Here is a 21404-nt window from a genome sequence, read left to right as displayed (position 1 = left end):
CATGAATCTGACTATTCAAGGTACCTTTAAGTGGAATCACACAATATTTGTCCTTTTGTGTCTGACATATTTCACCTAGCATAATGTTTTCAGGGTTCTTCATCTAAGTTGTAGCATGTATCATAATTTTATTTCTTTTTAAGGCTGAATAATATTCCATTGTATGTGTAATACTACATTTTGTTTATCCATCCAAATGTTGTTGGACATTTGAGTTGTTAATGGGAATTAACAACTTAATTGGCTATTGGGAATAACGTTGCTATGAACATTGGTATACAAATAATCTTTGAGTCTCTGCTTTCAGTTGGAATTGCTGGATCATATGGTAATTTTATGTTTAATTTTTGTTAAATTTTTACCAATTTTAATTTGGTTATTTTATGTGACTTTTTTTGCAGCTGTTGCGCCATTGTACATTCCCATCAGCAGAGCACAGGGTTCTGATTTTCCCACATCCTCACCAATAACTTTCAATTTTTTTTTGGTAATTGCCCTACTAATAGGTATGAAGGTAGTATCTCATTGTAGTTTTGATTTGCCTTTTCCAAATGGTTAGTGATATTGAGCATTCTTTCATGTATTTATTTGTCATCTCTATGTCTTCTTTGGAGAAATATCTATAAGTCTTTGCTTGTTTTTAAATTGTTTTTTTTTGTTGAGTTGTAGGAGTTTTTTATGTATTCTGAATATTAATCCTTATCAAATATATGTTTGCAAATACTTTTTCCCATTTCATGGGTTGATTTTTCACTTGCTTGATAGTGTTCTTTGATGCACAATGTTTTTAATTTTGATGAAGTCCATTTTATCTGTTTTTTCTTTTGTTGCCTGCGCTTTTGGTGTCAAAAGAAATCATTGCCAAATCTGTTTTAATGGGGCATTGAATAGTCTTGACATCCCTGTCAAAAATCATTTGACTGTATATGTGAGAGTTTATTTCTGGTCTCTATTCCATTGTTCTGTATATCTCTTTGTGCAATTGTCTCACTGTTTTGATTACCATATCTTTGTAGTAAGTTTTGAAATCAAAGTGTGAATGCTCCAATTTTTTTTTCCCCAATATTTTTTTAGCTCTTGAGGGTCCCTTGAGAATTCCGTATGAATTTTAGGATGCATTTTTCTATTTCTGCAAAAAAACTTCAAGATTTTCATAGGGGTTGCATTGAAAATACAGAATCATTTTAGGTATCTTGACAATACCATATCTTCCAGTCCATGAACACAAATATATTTTCATTTAATTTCCTTCAGTAATGATTTGTAGTTTTCAAGATACACGTCTTTTGCTGACTTATTCTTAAGTATTTTATTCTTTTTGATGCTTATACATGAAATTGTTTTCTTAATATCCTTTTCTCAGATACGTGACTTTTTTTTCTGTGATGGTTTTATATCTTGCAACTTTGCTGAATTTGTTTATTCTAACAGGATTGTGTGTATGTGTGTGTAATCTTGAGAGGAGTGGTCATTGTGCGGCTTGTGAATTTGATGTAGATCTTTCTGATACTAAATTGTTTTCTTAATGGATAGATACACAAACACTGATCTGCATTAGTGACTAAGGCATTCATATATCTGTAATCATAGTCAGATGTATCTTTTTCTTTTTTGACTTTTCAACTTTGTGACTTTAAAAAATACTATTTAGTATTTCTAACATGCAAAAGGATATAAAGGACAATACAAAACATCTCTATCCATGTCATTTACCAGGAAGAGCCCATTATAGCATATAGTTCAGAGTTCAGCAAGAATTTCTGTGGATTTATATCACTAACAGGACAAGTTATTTTAAAAAAATAGCAGGTCACACCACCCAGAATAAAAGTGGAATACCTGGAAGTTTTATATTCTTGTTGTCAGGTTACCTTAGAGTCCTGGGAATAGTGTTTGTGGATTATGAGGCCCTTCCCACCACAGTAGAACTGGGATGTGACTAAATTGTAACCTAGCCCCATTCTACTGATGGCCTTATTCAGAAGAAACAAAAACAACAGCCTGACTAAAATGAGGTAGTCCTGGCCAAAGCTTCCCTTTGCCTGTCTGTACTGTACAGTCTTGGAATCAGGGAAACCCTATCTCAGTCCTCCAAAATCAAACTCAAGAAAGAATCCTATTCTATATTGAAAACTGGGTAGGTCTTGTTGCCTTACCAGAAAGATTAATAAAGAATAAATAGAATAAGGAAGTGGAATTGTTTGAAGACCTCTTAGGATTCAAGAAGTATACTAGGCATTTCACATACCTGAGCATTTGGTTTTAGAATAAGAGGCAGAATTTACTAACACCTAATCAGGTGGAGGAGAGCACCAAGAGTAACTTGTGCATCTTAACTATCTATAACATTAGATGTGGATAAATTTGTTTAAGGAGGGGTAAATAGGGAAAAAAAATGGAGACCATAAAAATGTTCAGCATTAGAAATGGGGATATACTTGCTAAGTACTCAGAGGGAAGTCTCTCATAAGAAATACCCTATTTTGTGAAGTAGGAAATTTTTAAAGAAAACATTTACTTCATTTTTATTTATTCCTAGCTTGTTCCATTTGAAGTTGTTCAGGAAATCTATGTACAAGATTAGGCCCAAGAGAAGAAAGTAGAAGAAAACTAAGAATACTGTAGCAGGAGAGAAAAAGGATTTGGTAATGAAATAAATCGAAATCATGATGAGGAAAAATAAAACACTATGGGGACATTCCCTGAATATAGGAAGAATTTTAAAAAGAAATGAAAAGTCTGACATAAAAGATACTACAAATAGCTTAAAAGATACAACCTTCTTTTTTTCCCAAAGAAGAAAACAGCAAAAAGGTACAAAGTACTAATAATAGGTATCAGAGTAAAAACTTTTTAGATCAGAAAAAAAATTAAGCTAAATGAATTAAAAGAGGCTAATTTGAAGATACATGCTAATAAATGTCAAGAACAAATAGGCTTGTTCAAGCATTTAAACAAAGGAGAAAGCAAAGAACAAAAATCAAGTTAACCTTAGATTTCTCCACCATAGGTAATAGAACATTTTTAAAAGTTTAATAAATAAAGACTGGAACTAAAAAATTTAATGCCTAAACAACATGTTTACATGTAAAAGGAACAATAAAGATAGACCTGCAGGAATTGATAAAATATTCCTCCCAAGGATCTTTCCCTGGTATATTTTTTAACAGTTTTTAAAGATTATTTTTGGGTCAGAAAAGTGAATCAAAATTAAAACACTGGGAATGGGCGTGGGGGGTGTGGGAGGGAGAAAAATTTAAAACAACAGTTAATAAAGAATTTGGTTAAAAAAAGGAATTTGTAGCTGACACAGTGTCTCTAATACATTGCATAAAAAAAGGGTAAGTTGCTGAACAATACATATAACCATATCTTTAGAAAAAAAAACTTTAAAAGATTTATCGGCATGATGAATACGTAAATGAAAAAAAAGCAGATTGTTGGCAGTTGTTTTAACTCTGGTAAAGAGTAATGGAAGCAAAGGGGAACTTTCCAATTTTGTTTTTTATGCTTTTTTATTAGGAAATCGTGCAAAGTGTTGACGTGTTATGTGATATTTCTGTAAAGACAGTTAATTATGATTTCAAAAATCAGAAAAAGTTTAAGAATGTAGAAAACAAAGGTTACGACTGGTATAATTATAAACAATATCTACCAATGAAACCTATAAAACAAAACAAAATGAATATTAACAGCAATAAAACAAATCAACTTTGAAAGTTAAGAAATCTTGTTAAATGCAGAGGTATGAGAATCATAGTCGGATCATAGATATGAAATCCCCCAAAGACTTACAACTTAAAAGATACACAGGAAATAAAAATACACATTGTTAAAAATAAATTATGTAAGCCAATCAAAATTTAAAGGAAAAAAAAGGCAAAATTTATGATAGTAATTTTAGAAAGATTAATTCAGAGAAGAAAACTGTTGACAGTAATTTATTTTGATAAAAAGCAGACTTATTAATAAAGTTGCAAAAATAGTGATTTCTGTGATACATTTACAAAAACTTAGAAATTGAAGCACATTTTTACTTGGGTATTATCAAGATTTGGACAATATGATCCAATTATCAGTGATTTTATTTTCTACATGGACACAGTTCAGATTTTCAAATGTTAACAGGACACTTAAAAATTTACTATAATTTTATAAGGAAAACATAACCAAAGATAAGTCAAGCAGAAAAGATTTATAGTGATAAGCTTTACAAACTTAGAAATGCTAAGATCCTATGATCTAATATACTGAACTCTGGTATAAACTGTTGGAACATCCCCCTAAGATACTGATAAAACTTAGGAGAGGGGTACTTTTGTGGTCACTTAGCTTGGTAGGTGGCCTGTAGTAGAAGTTAACCCAGCAGCTGTGGGAGAATAAAATAGGAAATGAATTGTTGGAGTTCCTCCTAACTTACTCCACCCTTCTCCACAGAACCCCCTCTTCCTTAAAACAAACAGTGCTTCACCCTACATTTATTATAACTCAGAGATCTCTCTTCTAGCTGTCTTTTAGAATAAACCTGGGCAGTATTTGCTTAAATCTTAATTCTTGGGAGCAACTGGGAAAATCAGATGAAGACTGCTCTGCCCGTCCTGGCTCCACATTCACCTGGCCAGCGAATTACAATTGTAATCTAAAGAGTATTTCCAAAAAGGGAACTCTGACCTAAGGAGGTGTTTCGAAGGGTGGGAAGTGATTGTAGTTTACCGCCTAAACTTTTCATCCTAGGGCTAGTCTGTTCTCCACGATCCCTACTCACTGAGTTTATTGGCTGTTCATCACTGGACAAGTTTGGTTGATAATGCCAGGAGCAAATAACAAATACACTGGAGGAACACAACTATTACTTTTTATTATTATTACTGTTATTATTTACGCCTACAGCACCTGGTCTTCCTAGGTGGTCTCCCATCCAAGTACTAATCAGGCCCAACCCTGCTTAGCTTCCAAGATCAAACATTGGGCTTGTTCAGGGTGGCATGGCCATAGACCATGGACTGTGGCTCCACTGGGGTGCAAACCCAGGACCTTCTGCATCTAAAGCAGACGTGCTAACTGCTACACTATGGAACCACATCCGGAACACAGCTATTTCAAAGGAGAAAAATACAAAGAAGATCAGATTCCAACAATACATTTAATTAAACATAATAAAAAAAATAAGGGAAAGCATTAGCAATGAGAACAAGAAACAAATGCAAGCAGAAAGTTTAGGTGTGAAACATACAATAAAGTAAAAAATACAATAGATGAAAGATAGCAGAAATTATATAGCTAGGGAATGAATAAATAATTGGAAAACTATATTTTAGAAAACATCTTAAAGGGAAACAATTTTTAGGGCAATATAAGAATAAAAAAAGGAAATGCTGATATTCAGATAATAGGCAGCTCAAATAATAGGGGGAAAATGGTGAGAGGAAATATTTGAAAAAGTAATTGAAATCAATTTGCCAGAATGAAAAAAACTGACCTCAGATTTAAAGGACTAAAGAGCACCAAAAAAGAATAAGAAAAATCCCACCTCCACATACTAATAGACTGAAATTTAAGAATATGAAAGAAAAATTCTAAAAGCAAAAAGAAAACAGGCTACATCTAGAAGAACAAGTATGAGCTTGACATTTTTAATAGCAACATTTGGTACAAGATAACTAGAATCATTTCAAAGTATTGATGGATAATAACTTAAAAATTAGAATCATATTTAGCCAAATTATTCAAATAAAGGTAGATAATAAAATTTCTTCAGCATTCAAGTTCTCTGAAGAATTTTATAAAAAGGCCTACACTTAAAACAGTTTTAAATGAAGTATTTAACCAAAAGGTAAGGCAAATTGAGGAATGATGTAAGGGTTCGGTGATTTCATACCTTTGTAGAGTTGATTATCTTTACAACTTGCTAAAATTAAAAGGAGAAAATATATCCTATAACTAAGAAAAGTCTAAAATCAACACTGATAGGTTGGTAGAAGATGGCAAGATCAAAGGATGTGAGAGCATACTAAAGTTCTTAGTATAATAAAACACCTATAGATATCAAAAATGGAAAGAGAGGCTTAAAAGTAAAGTAAGCTAAACAAATGTAAAATTATTATAACAAATAAGACCAAATACATCAATAAATATAGTAAATCTAAGTGGACTAAAACGCACCAGTTAAAAAAAAATACAGATTGGAATAAAGAAATCTAGAGATTTTCTATAATACAAGACATACCCCAAAAAAAGAACAGCAAGGTTAAAAACAATAGGATTTTTAAAAAGTAACCAAAATAAAATTAGTATTGCAACACTAATACAAATGAGACAGAAGCATTATTGGAGATGGTGAGGGTAGTAAATAGAAGGTTCGGCATTGAATCAGGTCTCAAACTCAAATGAAGCCTTAAATATATGAATAGAGAAAGTGGTAAAAGTGCAGAGAAATTTATAAATTTTTTTAAAGGGAGATTTCAGTATAGAAACCAACAAGATAGCAAGTTGGTCTTAAATTAACATATATCAAGTTCTTTGTCCAACAATTAGAAAATATTTTCTTAAGCATATAAATATTTAGAAAAAGTGATACTGTGTGAGGCCATAAAGAAAGACTCAGTAAAATTTGAAGTAGCTATTATACAGACAGTGATTTCTTACTACAAAACAAGTAATTTAGAAGTTATGAATAAGACTTTTTAAACTACATATACAAATCACACTACTAAATAATTTGAGAGTTAAAGAAAATTCATAATGGAAATCACAAATACTTGGAAGAGAACGATAGTGGATACGCACATCAACACGTGAGGTAGGGTGAGATTCAAGGGAAATTGCATTACAGAAGAAAAACTTTAAATAAATATGTCATGTGCCCAGCTTAAGCTAGAAAAAGAACAGAATAGACCTAAATTAAAAAATAGATCATGGAGATAGGAGCACCAGTCAATGAAATACAAAGCTGAAAATTGCCACTTTAAAAAACAACTCTGTCAAAAGATTAAGATTAAGACAAAATTGAGTGAAAATGCAGTAATTGTAGATAGAAAGTAAATCATTAGTGAATATCTCATGCCAATAATTTTGAAAACTTAGATCAAATGGATAAATTACTTTAAAAATTGTAGAAAATTCCCACAAAGGAAACAATGCCCATATGGTTTTACTGACAATTTACCAAACTTTAAGTGGATAAATCCCTTTAAAATGTAAATAAATCCCAAATTTATTTAGATTCCCTGGCAGAAATAATGGAATAGCCCCCAATTCATTCTACAAGACTGATATAAACTTGATTTTAAAGCCAGAAATATAACAGAAAAGGAAAATTAGATTTATTTCATGAGCATACACAAAAATTCTCAAGAAAATATTAGAAAGTAAAATTCAGTAACGTATGAAAGGATAATATATCATTGAATAAGAGTTCCATGCTAGGTAATTAAGTGTATTGTACCATTTTAAACAATAAAAGAAGACAACAGATGCAGAAAAAGCATTTGATAAAATTCAAAACCAGTTCATTAAATAAAATGCCTCAGGAAATTAGACTAGAAAGAATTTCCAATTGAGTATTAAAACCAAAAACCCTAAAACAAACATCATTCTAAATAAGAAATTTTAAAAACATTCCATTTAAAATTAAAAATGAGATAAAATGGAGAGAGGAAAAAATGGTGTAGATGATAGAGGCTCTGTCCATCCCTCTGGCAATCAAATCTAAGTTGTGACGAAAGCAAGGAGCAACAGCAAGGAAAAATCACCTGGGATCTATAAGAACAAGCCATACAGCTAAGGAGAAATCCAAGAAAGCACTCTGCAAAGGGAGAAGGTAGAATGGGGTGAGGATGTGGAGCTGCCGGATCTCAAGTGGCTGAGTGAGTTGGAGGCTGCGGCAGCGGGAGAAGCCTCTTAAAGGGGCCACATCTCTGAGTGGATTGCGAGCAGATTTTTGTGGCGACGGACATGCTTGCTCTGAGCACCAGTGTCGATTTGGCTGCACGCAGGGGCACCAGGGACTTGGAGACATTGTTGGAGTGAGGGCTGAGGCGAGACTCGCTCTGTACAGAAGTGCTGGAGGTATCCATTGTTCCCTGTTGAGCCCTCCCCACTCCCAGTGCGCAGACACAGACCCGCCATAGCTGTGACGTCATCAAACTGGATAATAGGTCGCCCCGCCCAGAGTATTCCCTGAAACCCAACCTCCCCCAACTCGCTGCCCAACCCAAGCCACATCCAGGTATATTCTCAGTGAGTCAGGTGCTCCTTACTGAGCAATACCTAGACTCACACTGGAGGCAGCTGGCCTTGGTTTCTGGTGTGGCCTTTTGAGGCAACTATAAGCACAGCATCTGTGGATTGCTTGCTGAATCTTAACAGGTTGCCCCGGCAGGGTAAAGCTTGGGCTAAGTTTAGCCTGTAGCTGAACCTCTCTCAGGACTGTGCCCCTGGACACCTACTTCACAAGTCCACACTAATAAGACCAGGAGACTTAGGAGCTTTGCGTAGTACACAGAAACAGACACAGAAAGGCAGCCAAAATGGGAAGACAAGCAGAAACCATATGACAGAATAGAGATCCAGATATAAAGGAGTCAAGTAATCTAACAGATGCAGAGTTCAAAACACTGGTTACAAAGATGCTCAATGAACTTTTGGGAAGTGTAGATAAACTCAATGAGAACTTCAACAAAGATAAAAAAAACATGGAAATGGAAATTATAAAAGGGAACCAGTCTGTAATGAAGAACACATTATCTGAGATGAGAAGTATATTAAATGGAATAAACAAAGTGAATAAAGAAAAGGATCAAATGCCCTATCTAGAGGGTGGGAAAACCAAGGACACGCAATAAGAATGGCAAGAGATAAAAATAATTTAAGGAGCATATGGGACCCTATTAAGGGTCCAAATATCTGTCTGATTGGCATAACTGAAGAAAATGAAGATGTTGAACAGCTGTTTGAAGAAATAATGATGGAAAACTTCCCTAACCTAGTAAAGGAAATGGACATAAAACCCCCGGAAGCTCAGAGGATTCCAAAACTCAGGGATCCAAAGAGACCCACACCAAGACACATCATAATTAATATGCCAGAAGTTAAATACAAAGAATATTAAAAGCAAGAGAAAAATAATTACTTCTAAGGGAAAACTCATAAAACTGGCAGCTAATTTCTCAAACTATGCAGGACAGAAGGGCTTGACAAAAAATTTTTGACAGGATGAAGACTCAGGATCTACAATCAAGGATACTTTATCTAGCAAAGCTATCATTTAGAGTTGAAGGACAGATATACAGCTTCCCAGACAAAAATAAACTAAAGGAATTTATCATCACCAAGCCAGTATTACAGGAAATGTTGGAGGGACTTCTTTAAGAAAAAAAATACAAAAGACTCACTTCAGATTAAAAGACACACATAGGCTAAAAGGAAGGGGATGGAAAAAGATATTGCTTTGATGGACCTAGAAGATATTTAAGTCAGACAGAGAAAGATAAATATTATATGATTTCATTTATACGCGGAATCTAAGGAATAAAAAGAATAACCTAATCAAACAAAGACTCACAAATAGAGTGGACAAATTGGTGATGGACAAAGGGGAGGCGCTATGGGGGGCTGGGAGAATGAGATGAAGGGTTAAGTACAAATTAGTAGCTGATGAATGATCATGGGGATGGGAAGCATGGCATAGGGAATACAGTTAGCATTAATATGTTGGCTAGGTGGAGGTCAGGGGAGGGAGGGAGCAATTGGGAGATCGTTTTACGAACTATGTAGATGTCTAACCAATGTACTGTATACTTGAAACTAATTTTTAAAAAAATCTTAAAACACATCCTAAGCAAAAAAAAAACAGATAAAATGCCTACATTATTATTACTATTTGTTAATTGTGGTCCTAGCCAGTATAGCAAGACAAGGAGAAGAAATTAAAAGTCAAAAGGAGTGGAAAAGAAAAGATAAAATTGTAATGATTTGTCCTTTATATAGAAAACCCAAAGAATCTATGGTCAAAATAGTAGAAGTAAAAAGTAAGAATTTGTGCCGTAAAGTCTCTACAAAACTCCATAGGTTCAAATTACGCAGAATATGTTATCTGATAACAGTGGAATTAAGCTAAATATCAGTAACAGATGGGAACAAAATTTCCAAAAGTTTGATATTTAACCAATATACTTCTAAGTGAATGAAATAAAAACAAAGTATTTTGAAGTGAGTGGTAAAATATTACATATCAAAACACATGGGTTTCCTGTGCATAGAGGGAAATTTATAGACTTAAATGCATTACTTGGAAAAGGAATCCTGCAAACAGAACATCAGTGATCTAAGTGTTCATTTCAAGAAGTTAGAGAAAGAACAGCAAAAATTAAACCCAAAGGAAGTGTAAGGAAATAATATCAGAGTGGATAGTAATAAAATTAGAAACAAGTTTACAGTAGAGAAAATTAAGAAAGCCAGAAGTTCTTTACAAAGCTATTTAAATTGATAAACTGAAAAAATAAATACATCAATAAACTCCTTGCAAAATTGGTAATTAAAAAGGAGACATCACTAAAAAGTCTATGGACATTAGAAAAATAAGATCAGTGAACAACTTTTGCCAATACATTAGGGAATTTAGATGAAAAATGGACAAGTAATTACAAAGACACAAATTACTAAAATTGACACCAGAAATAGAAAATTCGAATGATCCTATATTTATTAAAGAAATAGAACCCATCATTAAAAATTTTACAAAGTCAGCTCCAGGCCCAGGCGTGTTTATTGGTGAATTCTTCCAGACAATTGAGGTAGAAGGCAAAACTTTTCAAGGTTCTTTATGAGGGCAGTATAAATAAGCAAAAACCTGATACCCAAAGCTGACAAGACAAATATTTTGATAACAAAACCTAACAAACAATACAAGAAAGAAAAATGTTAAAAATAATACGTCATGATTTGGATTTATTTAAGGAACATGAGTTAGGTTTAACATTCAGAAATAAATGATAATCACTATATAGAAATAATAGGTAAATTTAATCAAAATGGCTGGATATAAAATTAATACACAAATATCACTGGCACAACACTGAAAGCTGCCATAAACACTTAACAATCTGTGAAAGAAAAAAGTTGATAAATCCCTTAATCAAAAGTCCTGTTCTTTGAAGATTACTGTTAGATTGTAAAATACAGAGAAAGAGAAAATATTTGCAAGTTACCTATCTGATAAAGGAAGTACATCCAGAACATATCTTTTCTTTTCCAGATTATAAGAAAACAGCTCAGTTTTTAAAAACAGGCAAAAGATTTTGAGCAGATGGCTCCAAAGAAGATATATGGCCAACAAGCACATGGAAACAAAGATTTTTAGCCATATGCATACCTCTATAGGCCTTTTGGTTCCAGAGGATTTTAAAGTGATTTTCAAGTTCAGAGTAACTGTCCCTGCCCCCATTCCCCCAGGATGGGGGGTGGGGAGAATTCAGCTTTTTGTTTTGCTGCTCTTCCTCAGAAGATCCTGTTTTTTCCTAGTCTAGTGTCCTGAGACCACTCACTACCCATATGAATGTCCACTCTGCCCGATGAGTGGACAAGATAAGTAGGTGGACAGTGTCTAGAATGAGGGAGGCTCTTGGCATATGGTCTGGCAAGCAGGGCTGTCCTCGAGAATACTCTGGTGGCAAAGTCACCAGAGTATTCTTTCCTTTCCTAAAGCTATATTTTAGAAAACTGCTTTAAGGCAGAAGTAAATGAAACAGAACCAGGCACTTGTAGTGGACCATTTGAAAACCCTCTACTTTCAGTTCTGATTTAGCAGCTGACATACAGCATTTGTGTTAGGAGTAAGACATTTCCTAATGTAGAATAAGTTGAAGGTAGCTAAAGAATTATATTAGGACCCTGTAACATGAGGACCTGTTTGTGAGGAAGGATGTAGTGAGTATCTATGAAAATAAGTTTTCACTCGAGGCTATAAATTGAGGCTCAAAATGAGTTTTTAGAAAAGGAGTTTTTATGTAGGGAAGGGAAGTCTCAGGTCAATAATATGAGGGAGATAAAGTGAAAAATATTAGTGAACCTGGAGAAAGAGGATTCTTTCCTTAATGGTATAGAAGAATTACCGGAAGGGAGATGCTAGACATAGCCAAAACGTTTGTTACACAGTGTGTCTTGCATTATATACATATCTATCTGCCTTATTCGTCTTAAACTTAAATGAACTCAGTAACCAAAAGGGAGATTCCATTACACTTACACGTCTTCCCACCCCCCAAATACTTAAACTTTCATTTCTCTAACTGAATAAACATTGGGAGAACCTTGTGAAAAAGAAAATAAGAATAAAAGATTTCTTAGAGAAGTAAAGTGAATTATTCAGATGACAAGCGAGTGGTAATAGCTTTGTAAGACATCCTTGAGAAAGAAATTGAAGACTTAATTGAGAGAACTGATTATGAAATTTCCCACAGGGTTGTAAATATAATATGTGTATATAAAACGTTTTGTGAAAAATTAGAGGAGTTTTTGAGGGTAATTTTGACTTGTGCTGAATAATTTGCAGCTCCACTAAAATTTGAAACCAGATCTGGTTACATCTGACTTAAGAAACAGATTACAGAATTCTAAGATAATAGAGTGCCATTGCTAACAATTTCTTGAAAGAAGTTCAAAGGGCCCATTTGTGTTTCTTTTACATTTGACCTCTAAAATAACATTTCTAGAGATAGAAAAATTGTTAAATCACTAACATGAGAATAATGCTCCTTTTGAAGTAGTTCTTTTAGGTTAAATAAATATACTTTTTATCTTTAAAATACATAAGAGTACCTGAGATAATAAGATTTTTCCTTTTCGTATAAATATTTCCTTTGCTTAAAGCAATTGGTTGTAAATTATGAGGCTTTGCCATTGTTTCTGATAAAAACAAAAGCAGAAAGTAACACTTGAGGTTGTATCCGGTGACCAGGTTCTTATGCTGGGAGAAAGAATTCAAGGGCAAGATGAACAGCAAGCACAAAAGCGCAAGGTTTATTGAAGCGAAAGTACACAGTCAAGGAGTGTGTGGGTGAACTCTTGTGGGCATGAGGGAGAGGGAGTCAAGTAGAGAGAGAGGAAGAGGGAGTCAAAGACAGAGACTTGCTTGAGGATGTCTGTGAGAGAATTTTTCTTCCTGGGGCAAGGACCTCGAAACCGGTTGTGAGTAGCCTTATTGCCTCCTCCCAGTAGGCAGGGAGCTTGGTTTCCTACTCTTATATGGTATTTCTGGAACTGTCATTATGTCAGGTGCATGATGAGAGCTGCAGAATTTGCATTGAGGATGAGATTATAATGATATAATTAGCCAAAGGTTATGCCTTAGCCAAAGATGGTATCTAAGCAGAAAGGAAATAATTTCCAGAGCTATCTTCTGGAGGGGTAGGGGGTGACCCTAGGCTATCTATCCTGCCTCAAAACTATTTTTAAAATTCTGTCCTGCAGTTTTTCCACATAACAAAATGCTTGTTGCTTAGCTGTTTCATTTCAGGGCAATTTGAGTAGAATACATTCTTTTTGTTAGAGCACACCAAACTCTCAAGTTAAAACAACACCACATTTTTATGGTATTATTTTATTTTTCCTTAGAATTCAAGAACTTAATCTGGACACTATATTTTTCTTACTGATACGTCATTATTGTGATAGGGCAGTAGCAGCAGAAAAGGAAAAGGCGGGTATCAGAGAGAGAGACATGATTCATTAGGGAAACTGTCTGGTCTCATATCTTATGGCTCTCTTGGTCTAAAGGCAATATTTTTTGTATTCTGAAGCCAAATGTAAAACAATATTCATCTATTTTTAAATTATCATTGTAACTCCTTTCAAAGTCTAAATGAGACTATATTAGAATTTTAGAAATCTTATAATTGTTTTAGAGAAAGAATTTTCTAGTTTTGTTAGAAATTTTTTTTCCTTATACCATATTATCTTATTGTATTCTTCTAGTATGTTACAAATATGATTTTGAAAATCAGAATACATCTACTTAAATCTTGTATACTTGATTGAATTTTTTGTTTAAAATTGTTCCTCTTGGAGATAAATGCTTAGGATTAAATCTGTGTGAATCCTTTGGCAAGATTTGTAAATATAACGTGCTTAGAAAAAGAACTGAAATTTAGATGGTACTGATGATTGTTATTTAGGAAGCAGTACTGCCGGAACACGCTTTCAGTGCTGTGAAACAGGAACAGAGAAAATGGATTGAAGAGTTGAATAAGCAAATAGAAGATGACCGGCAAAGAAAAATAGAAGAAAAAATTATATCTTCAAAGGTAGCTCATGAAGTTTAATGGATATAAAGGGAAAAAAACAATTTCAAAGTTTTTAATCTTAAGAGTATCCTGAAACTATTTGACAAGACTGGAGTATTCCAGTTATTCCACATTTGCTCATGTGAACCTTTAATTGAATGTATTTAATAAGTGTGATTTTGCTTAGCTTCTTATAACTTTTTAGAAATGTCCTAATTCTTTAAATTTCTCATATTCTCCAGGCTAGTTATCTAAATGTATATGGAATCAATACAGAACACAGTTTTGTTTATTTTTATGATGCTTATTTGCTGTATGGTGACTTAGAAATCATGTTTGATTTTCAATTAGGATTTTAGATGTGAGAACAATTGGAAAAATTCTTAGCAATTCTTATTTGTCATGATTAGGGTGAGGAACATGACAGATGGGCATTGCATTTTGATTCATTAAAGAGCTGTCCTGGTTCTCAGTCTCAGCTTTCCTCTCGGTCCACACACAAGCAACCAGAGTACTTCTCTGTCTCTCCGGACACTCAGGAGCTGGCTGATATCAGCAATGTTTATACACCTACAACTGGAAGCCAGGTTGAACCTTCAGAAGAGGAGCATTTAGCAAAACCTGTTAGAGATATGGCTATAGCAAATAGTCAAAAAACAAAGTAAGTTCATTCTTTAGTATTTATTGATGTTTTAAAAAGTGTGTGCTTTATTAGGACTTTTTATATTTACATCTTAATTGGTTTCAGGTTTGGTATTTTTCTTTAAAGATTAAAAATGATTAGTAGATATATCCCAAACAAAAATGATTTGGCCCCTGTTAAACTCACATTTGGGGGTTTTTAAATAGCTAATGTATCTATCTTGCCAGCTTTCTCCGTTCTATGACTGCTCTCTTGGACCCTGCTCAGATTGAGGAACGAGATAGGCGGCGACAAAAACAGTTAGAACATCAGGTATTGCATTATAAAGTATTGTTCTTTGCCTTAATAAGTAATATTCATGGCTAAAAGATACCTAAGTAAATGGAAATTAAAATTCCACTATAAATTTACAGCATAAGCCCTGTTCAGTCCCTTGATGAAACCGATCCCTACTCTAACTGGCATTATGTCAGAATTATGCTGAGAACCAGACAGTATTCCATAGCATAGCCACCTGCCTTCCAGAAGAGAGGGTCTTTAATATATAGGTTGTGTATATGAAATGGCACTAAATCTTAAGTTAGTATTGGATATTTTTTCCATTAGTTCTTCTGAGTTCTGTTCAGGATGAGAATTAGTTCTTTGAAAGAGAACTATATATGAGATTAAAGTGGAATTAGGATTAAGAAATCGAGAAGATAAGAAAGCAGACTAACATTAAAATTCCTAATTTTGGTCTAATACTAAAGAGACTTAAATGCCTGAATAATTCTTTAAAATCTCTGATATATGAATAATCTGGCTTTTAGTTAATGTTACTCTTCATCAGTTAAGTGAACAGACATTTATAGAGCATCTGCTTCTTATCAGGCACTATGCTAAGCACTGACATTTTTTTCTTCAGTTTTATTTTTATTCTTCTAACAACCTTCCTAGGGTTGAAAAAAAAGCATGTAGAACTTGACAAGTGGGAGAAGGGAGATAAATACATGAGAAATTTGACATTTTAACTTTACTCATAATACTTTCTGTATACTGATAAACTTATTTTAGAGACACCAAACAAATGCATCATGGGTTTTTTATTTGTGACACAATTTATGTGACTTTGAGTAGAAAGCCATCACTGCTCAGGTAGAAGAGAAGCGCAAGATGAAGCAGCTGGAAGAAGAACAAAGAAAGAAGGAAGAACAAGAAGAGGAGCTTCGCTTAGCAAGAGAAAGAGAAGAGATGCAGAAACAGTATGAAGAAGACTTACTTAAGCAAAAACAAAAGGAAGTAGGTATTTATATTCTAACTAATATTTTAAAGTAAAAATGGATGCATTTTTAAAGGAAAAATAACCAAAAGTTGAACATTTGCATATATTTTGAAAGTGTGAAGCTGTATATGGAAATATTAAAGCTTTGCATAAAATAGGTTATAAAAATTAAAAGGGAAGCAAGAGATTTTACTATTTCAAATGATTAGTTCACAAATGCTCTATTGCTTGGGTTTTTTCTATGCTAAGAAGTCAAGATGAATTATTACAGCACAAAACAGGTTATCCTTGTGCTTCATTTTGAAAGGCTTTTTTTTTTTGGCTGATACTGAGAACTTCTATTAATCAGGTATGTTAATACCTATCTTTACTTAAAGAAGTCACGGAAGTTCAGGCAAGATATTAGTAGGGTTCAAGAGTCTAGCACGGTATCCAGTACACACTAGATTATTCAATAAGGATTTGTCATTATTTCTCAAATGCCAACTTTTGGTACAGTAAACTGACAGTCGCTTTTTACATAGATGCCTATTTCATTCCTTTTTTTATTTTTATTTTTTTTTTACTCATCTTTAGAGGTTAGAAGACAGGACAATTCAAGCATGCAAAGTGTGATAGGACCTAGTGGGGAAGATTAGAAACTGTAGTCATTATCTAGGGATAATATACTCCATCGCTGTTGCTCCTTAGCCTGCGAGTCCTCTCCATTAAAGCCATTAACCTACAGGATCCTCATTTGCTTCACAATGGTGCTTTTATTGGATTCTTCAGCACCTGCCTATCCTTCTACAGCTGCTTCTCCATCTTTTTGTTGGCCTTGAGCTGCGCCTTCTCCTCGTTGCGCTGGTCCTCGGTCTTACTATTTCCGAGGCAGCCGATGGCAGGAGTGGTGGCAGCAGGGCGCAGGGCACGGCCAGGCGGCGGCGGCGGCGGCGGCGGCAGCGGCAGTAGCAGCAGTAGCGGCAGCGGCAGTGGCGGCAGGCTGGTGGCGGGCGATCTCACGCGGGCTGTGAGGGCAGGGGCGGCTCGGTGGGCGGAGTGGTGGCTCAGCGCCTCTGGGAGGATCTGGCAGGGAGGGTGGTGTGGGTGGGCTGAGGGGGAGCATGGATCTCCCCACCCCTTGAGCCGAAGCCAGTGGGGCTGGGCAGAAGTGGACCAGCACTGGACCTGCGAGAGCTGCTGCCGCCACTCATTGCCCTTGGCTGGGGCCCGCCGCCCCAACCCAAAAACGCCACAGCGGGTGTAGGGAGGAGGCGGCAGCGCCGGTGGTGTGAGTGAAAGGAGAAAGGATGGGAGGCAGACGTGGCAGGGACCGCGGTGCGGAGGGAGCCCCTACCGCCTCAGTGCCCAGGAAAGAGGTCTCTTCACCTGTGCCTTGCCAGGGACAGGACAAAGGCTGAGAAGCTGCCCCCTGGCTTGGAGTCCCAACTGGGCCTGTCGATTGCGGGAAGGCGCGGGGCGTGTTAGAGGGAAGAAAGGATGGCCTGATTTTGAAATGTTTTTTAAGCAATGATTATCATATTAATAAATGTTCTAGAAATGTTAAGAGAAATGATTGGACTTTCTGTCTGTATCCTTTAGTGGACAGGAGCATACATTTGCAGAATGATTGATGATACAGTTGTTAGAGGCTTCCTCTGTGCTAAATAAAGGTCTTTTAAAAAAGAGTAGATATCTGGCTAGGAGAATCCCTGTATTAAGCAGTGCAGATGTAATAAGTATGGTGGTGTCAAGCTAACCTGACTAAGAGCAACTCATATAATGATGTTCACTTGTCAGAGATTACTAAGTTTACAGAGTAGAGCGTGGAATACTTCCCTTGGAGTTGGGAGGTCTGGTGGAGAACGTGCATTTTCTTGCCTTTTTCCACTTGCAGCCTTCACTCCAAAATTAGCTGATGAAGGGACTCATGGTCTGGGTTCTGATTTCATTATATTGAATAGGCTGAGCCACCTACTCCTATGAAATTAACTATATACATGAAAAACACAACGTATCATTTGCTCGAATGGCGATGGCTAAAAACCTTGTGTTTTACCTCTTAATCTATTTTTAATCTTAATAAAACTCTGATGGAATTGACCATTTATTTTTAAGTTTATTGGGGTGACACTGATTAAATTATATAGTTTTCAAGTGTAGCCACTGATTTTAGAAACTTTGAAAACTTTATTAGTATAAACTCGGATGTAAAAGAGTTCTTGCATTTGTCAACTAATAAAGCTGTGGAAAAAGATATAAAATGTAAACTTCAACAGGAAAGGAACTTTGTCCTATTGACTGCTCTATTCCCAGTATCTTGAATAAAGCCTGGTACGTAGTAGGAGCTTAGAAAAATCTAAGTAGTCAAGTCTGTACGTGCTTGATAATATATTTAATAACTTTGTATAATTCAATATTGATAGGAAATCATAACTCTCAAGACAAATGAACTGTTCCAGACAATGCAGAGAGCACAGGAGCTGGCACAGAGACTTAAACAAGAACAGAGAATCCGAGAATTGGCTCAAAAGGGACATGACACTTCTAGATTGATTAAAAATCTTGGCGGTAAGCACTTAAGTAGAATTTTATTTATAATATTTTTTGAAGGTGATTTTAAATAATTGTTTTTAATATCTTTAACACACCTATTAACTAAATACTTTTAAAAAAATTCTAGACCTTGAACTAATGTAACTTCATAATACATATTTTATTTGGGAAATTGCCTTAAGAGTACAACTAAATAATGTTATACTTTTCAATATCTTTTCACATATATTTTCTTGTTTTGCTCACAATAGGTAAAATGAATACTTTTGTACCCATTTTTTTGGAGAAATCTATTAAGTGATCTCCCTATATTCAGTAAGGGATAAGAATGCAGGTAACTTTTTGTAAGAAACTTTAGGGTACCCCTTCTAAAATTCTTTGCATGGTCCATACTGATTAATTAAACAGTCTTGTGCATATTTAGTTGGTGCTACTCTTGATTCCTGTTAATATTCCTGACCTATCATTTTTATCAGATAATTTATTTCTCTTGCCAGTAGATACAGTACAAGTGGAATATAATGCATCTACTAACAATATTTCAAATTCAAGACATGACTTAAATGAAGACAGTGGTAAAATGAATACATTTATCGATTCTGTGAACTCTCCTAAGAAGGATACTGGTGTACAAACAGGTATTTGTTTAGAAATTATGATTTGCTTTAAAATTAAAGTCATAATTGGAATTGTTCAATTAATTTAAAGTTTAAAAATTAAAGGAATTAAAGATTTTCAGTATGAGTTAAAAAGTAAAAAGATTTCTTGGTTTTTAATTTCTCTGTAATAGCTTTATTGAGATATAATTAACAGCATAAAATGAACCCTTTCGAAGGATACATTTTGGTGTTTTTTTTTTTTAAAGAATACAGTTCAGTTTTTATATTCAGACTTGTACAGCCATTATCACAATGAATTTTAGAACATTTTTTTCACTCTGAAAAGAAATTGTGTACCCATCAACCATCATTCTCCATTTCCTCACTCCCTTTCAGTCTCAGGCGACCCCTCATCAACTTTCCGTCTCTCTCGATTTGCCTATTCTAGACATTTCATATGATTGGAATCATACATATGTGATCCCTGTGTCTGGATTCTTCACTTAGCATGTTTTAAGGTTCATGCATGTTGTATCATGTATTAATACTTAATTCTTTTTTTATTGCTGAATAATATTTTATGGCTATGCCACATTTTTGTTTATTCTTTCATCAGTTAATGCGTATTTGGGTTACTTCTTCTTTTTGGCTATTATGAATATGCTGCTATGAACATTCATGTACAAGTTATTATGTTCAGGTTTCTTGGGAGAGAAGAGAAGCATTGTTAAGTCATAAATTAACTGTATGTTTAGCATTTTGAGTAACTACCAAACTGTTTTCCAAAGGAGCTGTACCATTTTATATTCCCACCAGCAGTGTAGGAGGGTTCCAATTACTTTGCATCCTTGTTCATAGTTATAATTTACATGGTTGTAAAGTGATTTTCATTGTGGTTTTAATTTGCATTTTCTCAGTGACTAATGATGTTGATCATCTTTTCATGTGCTCATTTAAATTTTTTACATAGGTAATAAGGTGATGTTCATATTGGGTATTATCATAGGTCTCCATGATTATTTGTGAATCCTTTTAGGCCTCTGCCTGTCTCAGAAATCTTTTTTTTTTTTTAATAAGTTTAAGGAAATCTCTAAAGTTTTAATTTTTTTTTAAATTGAGATACATGTAATTGAAATGTAACATTAGTTTTAGGTATACACATAGTGATTCGATATTTTATATATTGCAAAATGATCACAATAAGGCTAGTTAACTTTTATCACCATACAGAGTTACAATTTTTTTTTTCTTGTAATAAGAACTTTTAAGATTTACTCTCAATAACTTTCAAATATGCAATACAGTATTATTATAAATAGTTGACCCTTGAACTACATGGGTTTGAATTTCACAGGACCACTTATATGTGGGTTTTTTTCAATTGACCCATGTAGTTCAATTGATCCATGCAGTTCAAGAAACGCATGTTATTTAAGGGTCAACTCAGTGGTTGGGAATCTGTGAATGTGGAGGACTGAGTGCAGTTATATGTAGATTTTCGGCACTACTAACGTTTGTTTTGTTGAAGGGTCAGCTGTGCATTTTATCCCCATGACTATTTTATAACTGGAAATTTGTACCTTTGACTACCTTAACTAATTTTGCCCGCTTCCCCCACAACACCAATTTGTTCTCTGTATCTATGAGGTTGTGTGTGTGTGTGTGTGTGTGTGTGTGTAAAACATTCCATTTATATAAGTAAGATTGTGTGGTATTTGTCTTTCTCTGTCTGACTTATTCACTTAGCATAATGCTCTCAGGATCCATCCATGTTGACCCAAATGTCAAGATGTCATTCTTTTTTATTTTATGACTGAATAATATTTCATTGTGTGTATATGTGTGTGTATACACACACTACTTCCTGTATTCATATATACACATACATACTACATTTCTTTATTCATTTGTCGATGGACACTTAGGTTGCGTCCATATATTAGCTATTATAAATAATGCTGCAATGAACATGGGAATACATATATCTTTTTGATTTAGTGTTTTTGTTTCCTTCAGCTAAATACCCAGAAGTGGAATTGTGTATGTAGTAGTTCTATTTTTAATTTTTTGAGGAATCTCCATACTAT

At 34.5% G+C, this 21404-nt stretch overlaps 1 protein-coding gene, 1 non-coding gene and 1 pseudogene across 11 annotated transcripts in view; 1 reads left to right on the top strand and 2 right to left on the bottom strand.

Moving 5' to 3' along the window:
* Positions 1-21404, top strand: part of CCDC66 (coiled-coil domain containing 66) — a 55956-nt gene that overhangs the window by 23115 nt on the left and 11437 nt on the right. For 7 of the 10 annotated variants that reach the window (XM_006917527.3, XM_015593698.2, XM_015593699.2 and 4 more), the window contains 6 exons: positions 14172-14300; positions 14690-14940; positions 15150-15234; positions 16039-16200; positions 18589-18733; positions 19216-19356. In XM_006917527.3, the coding sequence (XP_006917589.2) occupies positions 14172-14300; positions 14690-14940; positions 15150-15234; positions 16039-16200; positions 18589-18733; positions 19216-19356 (913 nt within the window). The remainder of the gene's footprint in view (positions 1-14171; positions 14301-14689; positions 14941-15149; positions 15235-16038; positions 16201-18588; positions 18734-19215; positions 19357-21404) is intronic. The other 3 variants (XM_015593703.2, XM_015593697.2, XM_015593695.2) reach the window with 3 other exon arrangements.
* Positions 4882-4997, bottom strand: LOC112484372 (annotated as a pseudogene).
* TRNAL-UAG lies at positions 5007-5079 on the bottom strand. Its single transcript has one exon. It is a non-coding gene; the product is annotated as a tRNA-Leu (tRNA).

Source organism: Pteropus alecto, unplaced genomic scaffold, assembly GCF_000325575.1.
Source record: "Pteropus alecto unplaced genomic scaffold, ASM32557v1 scaffold75, whole genome shotgun sequence".
NCBI classification, from domain to species: Eukaryota; Metazoa; Chordata; class Mammalia; order Chiroptera; family Pteropodidae; genus Pteropus; species Pteropus alecto.
Note: the sequence above shows the minus strand (reverse complement) of the source record. Positions and strands in the feature narration are given on the sequence as shown.